General features: G+C 49.4%; 2 protein-coding genes across 6 annotated transcripts; one reads left to right on the forward strand and one right to left on the reverse strand.

Annotated features, from left to right (window-relative positions):
* On the forward strand, nt 1-4033 carry lacc1 (laccase (multicopper oxidoreductase) domain containing 1). 2 transcript variants are annotated; one of them, XM_046403663.1, is made up of 5 exons: nt 1-657; nt 1299-1477; nt 1763-1928; nt 2187-2412; nt 3078-4033. In XM_046403663.1, the coding sequence occupies exons 1-5, from the start codon at nt 159-161 to the stop codon at nt 3286-3288; spliced, it is 1281 nt and encodes a 426-aa protein (XP_046259619.1). In that variant the 5' UTR covers nt 1-158; the 3' UTR covers nt 3289-4033. The 2 variants fall into 2 exon arrangements, with proteins under 2 accessions (XP_046259619.1, XP_046259620.1); XM_046403664.1 differs by lacking the exon at nt 1-657 and adding an exon at nt 710-1016.
* lmln (leishmanolysin-like (metallopeptidase M8 family)) lies at nt 3944-12455 on the reverse strand. 4 transcript variants are annotated; one of them, XR_006844650.1, is made up of 18 exons: nt 12020-12455; nt 11105-11208; nt 10844-10874; nt 10370-10452; nt 10105-10222; nt 9465-9643; nt 9255-9360; nt 8920-9014; nt 8529-8646; nt 8288-8395; nt 8017-8204; nt 7744-7876; nt 7401-7560; nt 7182-7312; nt 6877-7087; nt 6744-6764; nt 6140-6264; nt 3944-4888 (listed from the first exon to the last, which is right to left on the reverse strand). XR_006844650.1 is itself a non-coding variant. In XM_046403632.1 (17 exons), exons 1-17 carry the CDS (start codon nt 12152-12154, stop codon nt 6239-6241), a joined length of 1947 nt encoding a protein of 648 aa, XP_046259588.1. In that variant the 5' UTR covers nt 12155-12455; the 3' UTR covers nt 3944-6238. The 4 variants fall into 4 exon arrangements, 2 of the variants coding, with proteins under 2 accessions (XP_046259588.1, XP_046259587.1); XR_006844651.1 differs by having other exon boundaries at nt 4155-4190; XM_046403632.1 differs by having other exon boundaries at nt 3944-6264.
* Nucleotides 12456-12780: the final 325 nt, after the last annotated feature.

A 12780-nucleotide genomic window follows, 5' to 3' on the forward strand; every position in this document is an offset into this window, starting at 1 on the left:
TTCCAGTCCGGGTTAGGACTTTCCGACGTGGGCGGAGCGCCGCTGCGGGAGGGCGGAGCAGGAAGTGCGGAGTCGGCCGAGTGCAGCAGTTTGCTGTCAATCACGTTCCGGTTTGACGGAGTCTGCAAAGCGTGTTAGCTTCACTCCGACTGCCTGCGATGGCTGAGGCCGTTCTGCTCGACCTGCTCCACGGCCGCTGTCCCGCCTGCGCCGGCGCGTCCCCGCTGGAAGAGTCCACCTCAGACTCCCATGTGTTCCTGCTGTGCGGGAAAAGACACCCGCACCCCAACGGCTGTTCATCCGCGCCTCTGCGCTCGTGCAGAAGCGTCCACGTCCTGGACTTCAGTTCAACCGCAGAGTGTTTGTTCCGATTCAAGCAGACTGTGGACGAGCTGGACCTGAGCTCGGTTCGGGTCCTCACGACTCCGCAGGGCCGAAAGGTGCTGCAGGTCTACCAGGAGCGGCTTTTCACCCCCGTCTACACCTTTGAATACGAGGTGAGACCGGTGGACGACCTCACCTGTCCGAGCTGCAGAGGCTCAGTCCACACGGACTCACCTGCTCAGGGAGGCCCCGAAGAAGAACTTTCCACGTTTCTGCAGCAGCTGCCTGCACTGAAGGGGGACATCACAGTCCTGAAGTCAACGCTGATCCCAGGTCGGTTTAAATAAAAAATATTTCACACCTTCACATCAGGGAAGGAAACACGAATGAAGTACAAAACGCCTCAACATCTTATTGGTTTCCTGTCTGAAGGATGTCATCACAAAATCAGATCACTTTGATTGTTATTTTGTTCTTAAATGTTCTGTTACTCTTTGATGACACAGTGACGAGCAAGTTAATGTCGACGTGACAAGAATCCATTCCAAACTCCATTCAAAGATCCACCAATTTAATGAGAGCGTTAGACCAATCCATACCAAACTCCATTCACGTTTTCAGCCATTTTAGTGAAGCTTGTCTCGTCCCTTCACTGAGCCTGGACCATTCTTCCATGCGTGCTGTTCAGCAAAGTGCGTTTAGTTTTGATAAAATGTTATAACACCAGCTGGTAGACCTGCAGCATGTTTATTGTCTGTTACTCAGTTCCGTTTCTAGCTCTGTCAGTTCTTAATATTTTATTACTGTAACCTGTTGACAAGGTGTTGCTATGAAACAGCTCTCACTCTGGCGACTCACCTTGCGTAGGTAAAGGTTAAAAAAGTGTAACTCCATGAGCTGATGCGCACACTGCCGTAAAATTGAGAGATCTTTGAATGGAGATTGGTGTGGCTGTCTCTCTGCTTCTGTGTCAGATTGTTTTGGTCACGGCTTCAGCACCCGCGCAGGAGGTGTGTCCTACATCCCCACCCTGTCCGCACTGAATCTGTTCAGCAGCAGCAGGCGGAGGGACCCCGGGGCCGTCGTGCTGGAGAACAGACGGCGACTGGCCCTCCATGCCGGTTTCCACCCTCGGCCACTACATCTGGTCAAGGTACTGACTTCATCTCGCAGATTAGAGGCTGCACGCAGCGCCATGGGTCAGCCAGATCTCCTCGTGCTGCCGCCTAATGGCTCCTGATGTGATGCAATCTCTCCGTCTCGTTCTGATATTTCATTTTAAACCAGTTAGATTGTCACACGTAAACCACACACACAGCAGTGACCAATCAGAGAAGGACCCAGTGCGTGGAAACCCCCAAAATATTCAGTTTCCTGACAGAGGCCTAAGAAGACCAGGTTACAGACTCTGCTCAGTGTGCTGGCCTGTTCCCTGCAGGTGGCCCACGCCAACGATGTTTGGGTTCTGGGGAAAGCCGAGCCGGAGAGCTACGACGCAGTGGTGACCAATCAGACTGGAGTGGTTTTAGCCGCTCCAGGAGCCGACTGCATGCCGATCCTGTTCGCCGATCCGGTGTCAAAGGTCATTGGAGCCGCTCACGCAGGTAGACGTCATACTTTCATTGAAAGTATATAAAGGGTTCCCGATGGTAGGAATAAAAATGTAAAAATAAATAGGTTAGAAGAAACGCTGATTGCACAGTTGTGATGACATGTTTTAAAAATATACAGTGAGTGAGATACTAGAGGTGTTTCAGGAGTTTAGTCAACCCCTCAGAAAGAGAAAACCAAAACTAAAAAGACTATTTAGCCAAAGTAATTGAGTAAATGCACTTTAGTTACTTTCCACCACTGGTCCTCAGGATGGAGAGGGACCCTGATGGGAGTTGCTACGGCCACTGTGGATGCCATGGTGACAGAGTTCGGTTGCCGTGTGAGCGACATCACGGTGGCGGTGGGACCGTCGGTGGGGGCATGTTGTTTCACCCTGGACAGAGATCACGCACTGGACTTCAGCCGCATAAATCCAGACTGCGTCTCCGATCTGGACTCAGCCAGACCACACGTCAGCATCCGCCTCGCCAACAGGTAGGGCAAAACACCTCAGCATGCAGTCGAATAGATCGGGTTTGTTTCAAGGTGTGACATCAGATTCAGTCCGATTTCTTCCTCCCACAACGTATTAAAGTTAACTAAAACTCAACAACGAAAAGTGAAGCCAAAATATCCCAGAAAAAGTTTTGCCCTTCTGCTAACATGGAGGAGAAGTGATTTATGAGCTGTGCTGCAGTCAGCCACCAGGGGGCGTCCAGAAGTTGTCCATCTTTATATACAGTCACTGGTTGGAGCTGCTGCATTAGTGAGCCAATCACAGGATACCTCAAATCAAAGAACGCTTGCAGTGATTGGCTGCAAGCAAAACCATACAGATTTCCTCCAGACTTGGCTACAAAAAGAATAAAATGCAGCCACTGTTTGACTGGAGAGGTTTTGATACCACTTGGTGCTGGGTTACTGCAGTACCAAGATCCAAGATTTTTTATTTGTCATTTGTGCATAAACAAACAGTCCAGGCACATAAGAATTCCTGTGCAGGGCCCTCGAGTCAAGGAAGTTAAAGGAAAGCATAAGACACACAGTCTAAAAATACAAAGTACTGAAATGCTATACAAGAAACAATAAAAGGAAAGAATTATGTGATAAAATAAAATACCAATACTCAGCTCTAGTTGTTGTCTAACTTCCTGTCCCAGAACGCTCCTTGAGAAAGGTGGCATCCTACCTGAACACATCCACGACGACACGGTGACGGAGCGGCCCAGCGTGACGCCCTGCACCTCCTGTCACCCCGAGGCCTTCTTCTCCCACGTCAGAGACGGACTCAACTTCGGCACTCAGGTGGGCTTCCTGTGGATCAAGGAGACGGAGGAGGAGACCCGACCGGCGGCGGACAAGACCATCTGACAGCAGTCACAGAAATCAGCTGTGCTGTCGTCTGGACTCTTTAATAGTCAGCAGGTAGAAACACCTGGAGGGACCAAATTACTTATAACTGATTACATATGTCAAAAAGAAATGTTTAATGCAACCTCTCATGATGAATAATTAGTGCTGCATCTGAGATCCGAGCAGCACGTTGCACATAACGTCACATAAACGCTAAGTGCACCGTTGAGGTTCCAGTCGAGTGGATTTTATAGAACAAAACCAAATTAAGCTCAGCAGCTGCTGCTAATGTGCCTGGAATGAGCAGTTCAGGAGCACGCAGGAAATGTGGGAAATATGGCTGCTGTGGGTCTAACAGAGTGTGTTTGGAACAATCTTTACTGCAACATACATGTAATAGTCTTAGAAGTTTGTGTCTGAGTTGTTCTGAGATGGATCTCAGTACTGATGGTGACGGATGTTCTGCTCACCGTATCCTCTGCTGTAGCTACAGGCCAGCCCATCTGTTGATGATGTTGAATGCATCTTGTGTGTTAGAGGCTGACTGTTGTTGAACAGTCAGATGGCGCCTGACGATTCACCGTATGTCTTTATAGAAAGCAGTGAAACATGCTCATAACTAGCTGTAATGGATCAGGTTAGTGAACAGTTTAAAACAAAACACAGACATCTCTGCAGTACAGACAGCATTTATTCTGACAAATTTATCAGAGTTTTGTTGATTTGTCTTACAAAGCAGCCCTTTTTCTAAAAATAAATAAAACAGTCGAAAGACTCAAAGTGTCTCTCTGAAGGACTCAGCTGCATCTCTGAACAGTCGCAACAGGAAGGTGATGTCGAGGTGTTAAGAGAGTGCTTGACGCAGTGCAACTTCACAGTAAATATCTTCAAAACGGACTGTGAGTTTAGGTGAAATGTCCCTTTAAAACAGTAAAACAGACAGTAATGAAACAAAGCTTACAGTGCATGAACACACACGTATAAATAATAAAGCAGCAGTTGATCGTGTTCGACTTCCTGTTGAGTCACGTTCGTTTAAAGGACATGGACAGACAGACAGACGACAGACAAACCAACCGCTGCTGGGTTCCACCAATAAGAAACAAGATTCTCTCCGTGTCATTAAAGTCCAACAACATTCCAGTCGTTCTGCTTCAGCGTTTCATGTTCAAACGAGACAACCACCAAGCTGCAGCTCCACATGAATAAAATACAACAGAAGAAGAGTTTCATCCCAAGCTGAACAACAGGAACACAACACTCTGGAATGAAACCAGATGTCTGCAGATGTTTTCCCTCACATGAACAAACAGCCGCGCTGCAGCGACCGCTCGTGTAGCTCTGGAAGCTCGACCGCCTCGACGCCCTGATCCTGTACGATGAGGACGACTGGTATGAAGCCAGTAGAAACTGCTGCTTCTGGTTTTATTGCTCAGGCGGCGAGAGCACCTCAGTGCAGGTGGAGGGAACCTTGTGGTTCAGAAGGTTCAGGTTTCCCGCTGAGTTCCCGACACTATGGCTTGTTCAGCTGTTGGCTGTCTGAATGTTCATGGCTTATTCTTCCTGTCTGTCAGTCCACCCGTCAGCCTGCCTTCTGCTCCGAGCACATTTGTTCAAACTGTGAAACAAAACCTGGTATCAGCTGTAGGAGATCTCCAGCCGATTGGTCAGCCGACATAGCGAGCAGACCCGCTCCTCAGAGACAACATCGCCCGCTGACTGAGCGTCGGTCTGACTGTGTCTCAGTCCTCTTCCTGGTGTGGGAGGCTGGACCCTGAGCAGGTTCGTTCAGGTTGTAGGAGCCTCCAACAGGAAGTTGGGAAGAAGGTTTGATTTGTAGTAAATCTTGCCGTTCACCAGTTTTACATATGAAGTTATGAGGCTCAGACTCAGGAGAGGGTGAAATACTCTGACCCAAACCTTTCTGAGCGGAAAGTCGTTAATTTAAATTGAAGTTGGCATCTTTACTGTTCAGTGAGCACATCGTTCGGCTTTGCATTATGGGTCCTGAGGAGGAGCGATAAAAACTACAAAGTTTAAACTCATAATGACTTTCTCTTTTAACTGGGATTTAAACGAGTCGCACTCTGGCAGGGAAGGACGTTTCGCTTGTTATCACGACGCCTCAGCGTTCAGTACTTCCTGCTGAGCGACGCCTCTCGCGGCAGATCAGAGTGTGGCTTCAGCCTCACCGCCCTGCTTTACTGAAGATGAGCTGCCTCACCCTCCTCTTCCTCCCCCTGCAGTCTCACGCATTCCTGTGACGACGTTCACCGTGCGTCGGCGTGTCCGATGTTGTTATCAGGCCCTGAAGTGACCCACTTACCGGCTGATTTTATCTGTGTATTATCGTGAGCATGGCCACTTTGAGGACACATTGGTGAGAATGAGGGGGTAGCTGGTAAAATGAGGAAATGTGCTTCATTTCAAATCTGTGAGCTTTGGTCTTGAAAATTTACCATCGGAGGTTTTCTTTCCTCATGCTTTTACAACAGGAATAGTTTCAAAATGCTGTTTTGCACTTTAATAGTTTACACACAAGAGCCTTTTTGGCAGAATCTGAGAAAAGGTTGACGTCTGACCAGGACAAACTGTTTCTCACTGAAACCTTCCCCACCACTGAACTGCCACACCACAAAGTCACGAACCCAAAGCGATCCATCCGGTCTGCCCCTAAAAACAGCTCAGAGTCTTAGTCATATTTACATGGCAGGTTTTCTGGGTTAAATCACGTCTGATAAATTTAATATGTTACCCTCTGCTGCCACCAGGGGTCACCAAACTGCAAAGATCCTCATGTTGTCTCACTCAGAGGAAGTACAAGAAGATCTTTCAGCTTAAAAGCACAATTTTAAAAAAGTGTTTGTACCTTTATATCCGTCCACTTGTCACTTCACACCCAAACTGCCATGAACAATCATACAGTCCACTTCCTGTCTGTAAGCAGCTGCTTTGGGCTGATCCCCAGTCAGTTCCTCTGGATGTTCAGATACACTGCAGCAAGAACAGATCAGCAATCAGCAGTTCAGCAGAAAAGACAGATTTTGTTCTTCAGCCACCAGAGCAGGAAGATGTGAAGCTGAAGCGAAGTGCTGAATTCTGGGCACAAAAGGTTTCTGCTGCACCACAGTCGGCTGTCTTGAACCGAAGTCATGATGTGACTTGGTGCTGATGTTCCAGACGATTCAGTGCGATTAACGCCTGACTGAGGCGTCAGTAAACAGATCCCTGACAGATAAGAGATGAAGTTGACTGAGGAATGGAGGAGCGAAGGTCCAGAGGAATGAATGATGGAGAAAACAAATAGAGGAGGAGAAGAAGAAGAAGAGGAAGAAGAGGAAGAAGTGAAGGAAGAAGAAGAAGAAGAAGGGCGACAGGGAGAAAAACACTGCATCAGCTGAAGTGGCAGAGCAGCAGTCCAGCCACTAGGGGGAGCAGGTTGAGCAGCAGGAGCCACAGACTGATGACCAAACCTGGAGAGCTGGAGCACGGGTCTGAAACAAACAAACAAACAAACAAACATCACAGTTTACATATACACATGTCAGGTGATCGAGCTCAAAAGCCATCAGCTGAACATGTAAAATGAGGAGCGGCGACTCTGACCAATGGGGTTGCTCCTGGAGGCGTTGAGGGGCGGGAGCTGATGGGGGAGCAGGCAGTCGTCGCAGAAGTCGGTGCAGGCGGGGCAGACCAGGACGCCGTTGTAAACCCAGTCGTTGACTCGCACGCTGACGCTCAGCAGCTGACCTTTCCGGACACAGCGGAAGGAGCGATCCTGAACGTACACCGTCAGGCCCTGAGCCGAGCACGACACCTGCAGACGGGAGGGGGAGGGGGGGTCTGAGTCTGAGCCGAGTGTGACCACAAGGGACTAAAACTGTTGCTGTGGGGAACCGAATCAAACGCACCTTGTAGCAACCGGAGCCCCAGTCGGGGTACGTCATCTTCCTGGAGCACTGCTCCATAACGAAGGCCGACTTCTGGTACAGACACACGGAGTCCGGTCCGTACTGCTCTGCTCCATAGTTCCTCCACCAGTCTGAACACACATCACAGGAAGTGATCGTTCTGAGCACACTGACGCCTCGACGGCGTGGCGTTCGCAGTGAGAGCGGCGTGAGGATTACCTGGCTGGTTCTCAGACACTCGGCAGTACGAGTTTCTCTGATACTCTCCGCTCAGGTGCCAGCTGAACTCCTGGCTGAAGGGACAGTAGTCGGCGATCTCCACCGCGCCGCCGAAAAACGGCAGCTGATCAGCTGCCACGTCAGGGATCCTCTCAAAATACTGACACACACACACCAGAATCACACACAGAATATCACCAGAACACACACCTACAGCACATCACAGCACTACAGAAGACTGCAGTTTGAACAGAACACCTGAGACGGGATCACCAACCTTTCATTTTTTCTGAATGTGTGTGTGTGTGTATGACTGTGTGTATGACTGTGTGTGTGTGTGTACCTGGTACTCCAGCGGCAGCTCCTGTGGGTGCTTCTGCAGGTTGCAGACGGCCACAGCCAGCTGGTCCTGTCTGCAGGTGAGCTGCAGAGGAGAAGCTCTCACTGTGTCGCAGTATGGAGTCACGGCATGTCGTCTGCAACGACACACACACACCAGAACACTGCTGCTCAGGTGGGACCGCCCACTTCAGTACAGCTGGGCGTTAACGATTACAGAGGACCTTCCAAACGCCTCGTCTGAAAAGAAGTTTCACATTAAGAGTAGGACTGTGACCTCTGTCTCTGCCTGTCCATCCAGAACTTGCAGCTCTTCATGACGAAGTCGCAGCCGAGGCCGCGGCCCCAGTCCAGCTTCTGGGCCAGGCTGTAGTTGGCTCGGTACCAGCCGCTGTCCTCCATGATGGCCAGCGTCAGCCGAGAAAACACCCGGTTCTGAGTGTGGGAGCCCGTCATCGCCTCGTTCTGAGGGAGGAGGACAAAGTGATGGAGACGGAAAGAAACCCAAGCTGTTTGTGTCCACAGTGAGACGGAGACACAGCAGTTACCTCCAGCAGTCTCTTCTCCCAGTGGTTCAGTTCAGTTCCCGTCCCTCCCTGGTTCTCCAGCTCCATTCCCTCCAGGATGGGACAGTTAAAATGTCTCCTGGCCTCCTCCTGCAGCCACAGAGAGGAGCAGCTGTGTCACATGCTGACAGCAGTTATTGTCCCTACGTACGCGTGTCGAGACCTCAGCTTCAGTTAACAGTCAACCAATCAGGACTGCGGAGACACACAAACTGCTCCTCACCACAACGCGCGGAGTCACCAGGACGTGGACTTGGTGTCGGACCATCTCTCCTCCTCTGATGTCCCACAACCGGCTGACCCTCCTGATCACTGCATCACTCCACTGGTACAGACCGAGACTGCCGTGCACACACACACAGACACACACACTGATATAACACAACCCAGTAACGGAGCTGAGTCTCAAATAACAGGCGGCTCAGACCAATCAAAGCTGACTGCTGATGAGGGCTTGTGTGATAAATTCAGTCTAACGTCCATTTCCACAGCAGTAAGTGATCAGTGTTTGAGAAGCCTCACAACAGGCCTAACAACAGCTTCCATCCAGCCGGACTCATATTCAACTCAGCATGTTCAGACATCAAACTTAAATGAACCTGCAGCGTATTCACCTCTCGTTGAAGGCGGGCAGGCCGCTGGCGAAGCGAGGAGTCAGAGGTTTGCCCTCGTCGTCATGGTAGAAGGCAAACAGGCCCGCTGAGAACCCCTGGTGGACAGAGGAGGAACAGCACACAGCACAAACCTCAGTGGGCACATTTCCACAGAACTCATCCTAAATTATCTTCTAACTGCTGACAGCACTTGTCCTCCGCCTACGCTGCCTCAAAGTGGTTTCGGGCGTTGTTGTATGGTGCAGCACAATACTGGATCAACAGCCCATACTGGCATTGGTGCATCTCTAGTGAAATTTGAGGGAAGACTAAAAGGAAAACGCTGTAGTACTGACCAGAGCGTGGATGATCTCGTGTTTGACGGTGGAGAGCATCCCTTCAAACTCCTGAGGCTGAGAGGAGATCATGGCAGGACACAGGTTTGCGTAGCCTGCTATAGGTCTAAAGGACACACACACACATCAGCAGACCTCAGTTAAGGAAACCGTCTCTGAAATGTCCAAATGCCGTGGGACAACACAAGGCAACGCCCGTGCTCCTCCCACCTGTCCAGCTCCGCCTCCAGCTGGCAGTAGGCGGCGTAGGCGACGATGTTCTCCTGTCCGCAGCGCTCTGTGGGGACGCCGCTGACGTACAGCACAAAGTCAGACCCTTCGACTCCGGGACCATCCGGGGGCCCCGCGGGACCACATGATTTCCCTGATTCACTGCACACCTTGCATTGCTGTGAGAAAAACACACAGTTACATCTTCTCGTTCATAAAAAATGATCCAGTTCCTCCTACCGTCTTTAACTGTAATGCAATTTGTGATGCCTTCCATACAAATAAACTTAACTTGTCTACACTCTCACTAAAGCCAGTCGAGTCAGCAAATACAACCAAACAAAATCACGTCTTCAAAACAAGCCGAACCACCAAAAACAAGAGGGGACAAAGACTCAAAACTACACTCAAACCAGTGAACATTTATTCCAATAAATCATTATTATTATTATTATACATTAATCATGATGATTTATTCTAATAAATCATCATGATTAATGTATAACAACTTGGGAAAAGGTTTAAGCAGTGAAACAACAAAAGGCAGTTTTAATTTATCTTTTATCTGTATTTTTAGCTACTCGTTGATAGCAGACATCAGTGCTGCGCCTCAGAGCCGTCAGCTGTGGCCCTTCCTGACCTGCAGGTGGTGCTGTGGGACGATGATGGGGCCACACCGGGTGACGTCCGCACAGGCGTCCTGGCAGTAGCGATGAGGGTCATCTCTCTTCCTCAGGTACTGGTTGGTCGCACATTGTCTGAGACAACACAGACAACAAGCGCTGACGTCAATTAACTCCGCGTGGCCGTTATCACAGAGCAAATTCACTCTTTCAGCCCAGCTGAGCAACAGAACTAACTGAGTAGTTCAAATGTGACAACACTGTGACGGACAGACCACACACCTGCTGAGCAGCACCGGCCCCACCCTGCGCCTCACACTGAAGGCCCTCTGCAGGTAGTCAATGGCCTGAGGAAACAGCTTATCCTGAGGACGGACACACACACACACACACACACACACAGTGCTGTCACGTGTCCTGGTGTAAACTCTTCACTAAAGTAAGCAGCAGCATTGAGGATGAGCTTCAGGCTGCAGCTCCTCTGAAGGCCACTAGAGGCTGCCAAAGATGACTGAGTGCCTCACTGGCCAACAAAGGCAGCGAGGAACACTTCTGTGAGGCTGACTCTGACATTCGAGGTGTCAAAGTTATGGTTACATTCAGCATAACACTGTGCTCCAACATGTCAAATCTCTGCTTCTGGTCACGATGATCCTGTCTACTTTTAAGAGCTCAATTTCTTTCCGAATAAATCTGGGAAACCACTGGCAGGGTGGCTCTGCAGGTCCTGTACGCAAGTTCTCAGGTGTCCCTCACCTTAACCAGTCGTCTCTTGTCTGCAGGAAGCCTGTGGAGAGAGAGCACATCGGCTAGAGAAAATATCACACATGTTCACTGTGGTCACAAAGTCCACGTGACTTCGGCAGGTATCTAATCATCACTAACATCTCCAGCTTTCCGAGTCGTGGTCACCTTTAACTGTCAAGCGTCTGCCTCTGCTGTCCCTGACCCTGTTTGTGTTGAATGTATATGTTAATGTCAGTGAAAGCAGCGAGCTGCTGAGCTGCTGCTACGTACTGGTCAACGCTGTAGTCGTAGATGATCTTTATCTTCAGCTGAAGGTCGTCAGGGGGGCTTCTCTTAGTCAAGCGCTCAGGCTTCAAGTGCACATGATGGACGACCTGAAAAAAGACAGTGAGGTTGAAGACGGACAGTAAGGATTAAATCTGTAATGGTGATTTTAGTCCTGCAGTGAAGATTGTGACGTTCAGGTTTTAACAGTAGGACAGCGTGGATGGTGAGATCAAGCCTCACTGATGTGCCGCACACACACACACACACACACACACAGCAGTCGGTACAACAGCATGCGGATGCATTTAAAATATAAAATATTGTTTTCTTTGAATCAATGAAGTCTGTTCAATTTTGTCAAAATAAATTCTGTCACTTCAAATTTTGCCTCCAAAAAAACCTTTTGAATGATGTTCCATCTTGTGTTATCATACTGAACTTCTGTTTATACCAAATAATTTATTTTTACCATAGCTTTGGAATGCATTCTGAGGGATTCATCTCACAGTTTGGAGATCCATTTACATGTTTTCTGTTCTTTTTCATTTTAATAAAACTTTTCTGGGAGCCAATAAAGAAAAAGCGGTTCTGTTCAAACTAATGAACGGATTGTGCTTTCCTGTCTGGTATTTCTGTCCCTGACAAACACCGCAAACCGCGGAGTCAACACAGCCTGCTAGCCTGCCAGCTAACCGTCCTGCAAATCTCATTTAGTTAACCGAACATGCTAAAGTACTGCGGTGTCGCACATCATGACGGTTATCGGAGTTGTGCCTCACAATACATTTCAGCGTAAATTACATGAACACTGCGTCTTATCACTCCGCATTAACAGACACACCGATTAGCCCCCACGGCTAACGTGCTAGCCATCCGAGCCGATCCGGTTAGCTCACAGCTAACCAATGCGACGCTCACCTCACCGGGAGACGGGGCTCTGTGTTTGCACGTCCCATGGCAGCTCACTAACACAGCCAGGATGGAGAAAATGAGGGCAGGGCCGAGGAACCAGGACACGGACGGCTTGCCATCCCCGTTCAGCCTCGGCTCCATCCTCCGACCAGCCCGACAAGCGAGGCTCGGCAGCCCGAACTCAACAGAACCTCCTTCGGCCCGGTCCTCTCGGTACTCGGTTCACTCATCGCTTGCAGGGTGAATCAGAACATGTTAGCATCCCGCGAAAAATGACGTTTAAATATGAAGAGAAGAGGCTGCAGTGGTGGCAAAACACCGGCCGGTAAGAGGTCAAATCTGCTCCCGACAGAGGCTGGACGGCGGCTCCCGGTTTGTTGCTGTGTGTCAGCTGAGAGGAGAGCACAGGGCGTCTGAAGATCGTCTGTGGACGCGATGTGCCACTCCAAGGACTTTGTCTCGTACGGTTTTTAGCTTAGCGAGCAGGACTCCAAAGATCGTCTGTTGTCATGAGGAGTCACTCGCTCTTTGACAGTGCCAGAAAGGTCTGCTCTGAGTGGCAGCTGGTGATTTGGCTGGTTAAAGAAAGGGCAGCCTGTGCTGATACTGTGCTGACTGATACACATTCAGGCTAAACCTGCAGGTTAAACTGCTCTGTACAAACAGATTCTTCTTCTCATCTTGGACACACTTACTTTATATATACAATGTATGTACTGGTTTTAGACTTAGACTTTCTTTATTTGTCATTTGGATTTTCATCGCAA

The sequence above is a fragment of the Scatophagus argus genome, chromosome 11, assembly GCF_020382885.2.
Source record: "Scatophagus argus isolate fScaArg1 chromosome 11, fScaArg1.pri, whole genome shotgun sequence".
In the NCBI taxonomy this organism is placed as follows: Eukaryota; Metazoa; Chordata; class Actinopteri; family Scatophagidae; genus Scatophagus; species Scatophagus argus.

Coding starts and splice junctions, on each gene's coding strand:
- lacc1 (XM_046403663.1), top strand. CDS start 159: ATGGCTGAGGCCGTTCTGCTCGACCTGCTCCACGGCCGCTGTCCCGCC. Junction 658..1,298: donor GAAGTCAACGCTGATCCCAG/GTCGGTTTAAAT, acceptor CTTCTGTGTCAG/ATTGTTTTGGTCACGGCTTC. Junction 2,413..3,077: donor AGCATCCGCCTCGCCAACAG/GTAGGGCAAAAC, acceptor TTCCTGTCCCAG/AACGCTCCTTGAGAAAGGTG.
- lmln (XM_046403631.1), bottom strand. CDS start 12,154: ATGGAGCCGAGGCTGAACGGGGATGGCAAGCCGTCCGTGTCCTGGTTC. Junction 8,396..8,528: donor TGGTGACTCCGCGCGTTGTG/GTGAGGAGCAGT, acceptor CTGTGGCTGCAG/GAGGAGGCCAGGAGACATTT. Junction 7,088..7,181: donor GGGGCTCCGGTTGCTACAAG/GTGCGTTTGATT, acceptor TCCCGTCTGCAG/GTGTCGTGCTCGGCTCAGGG.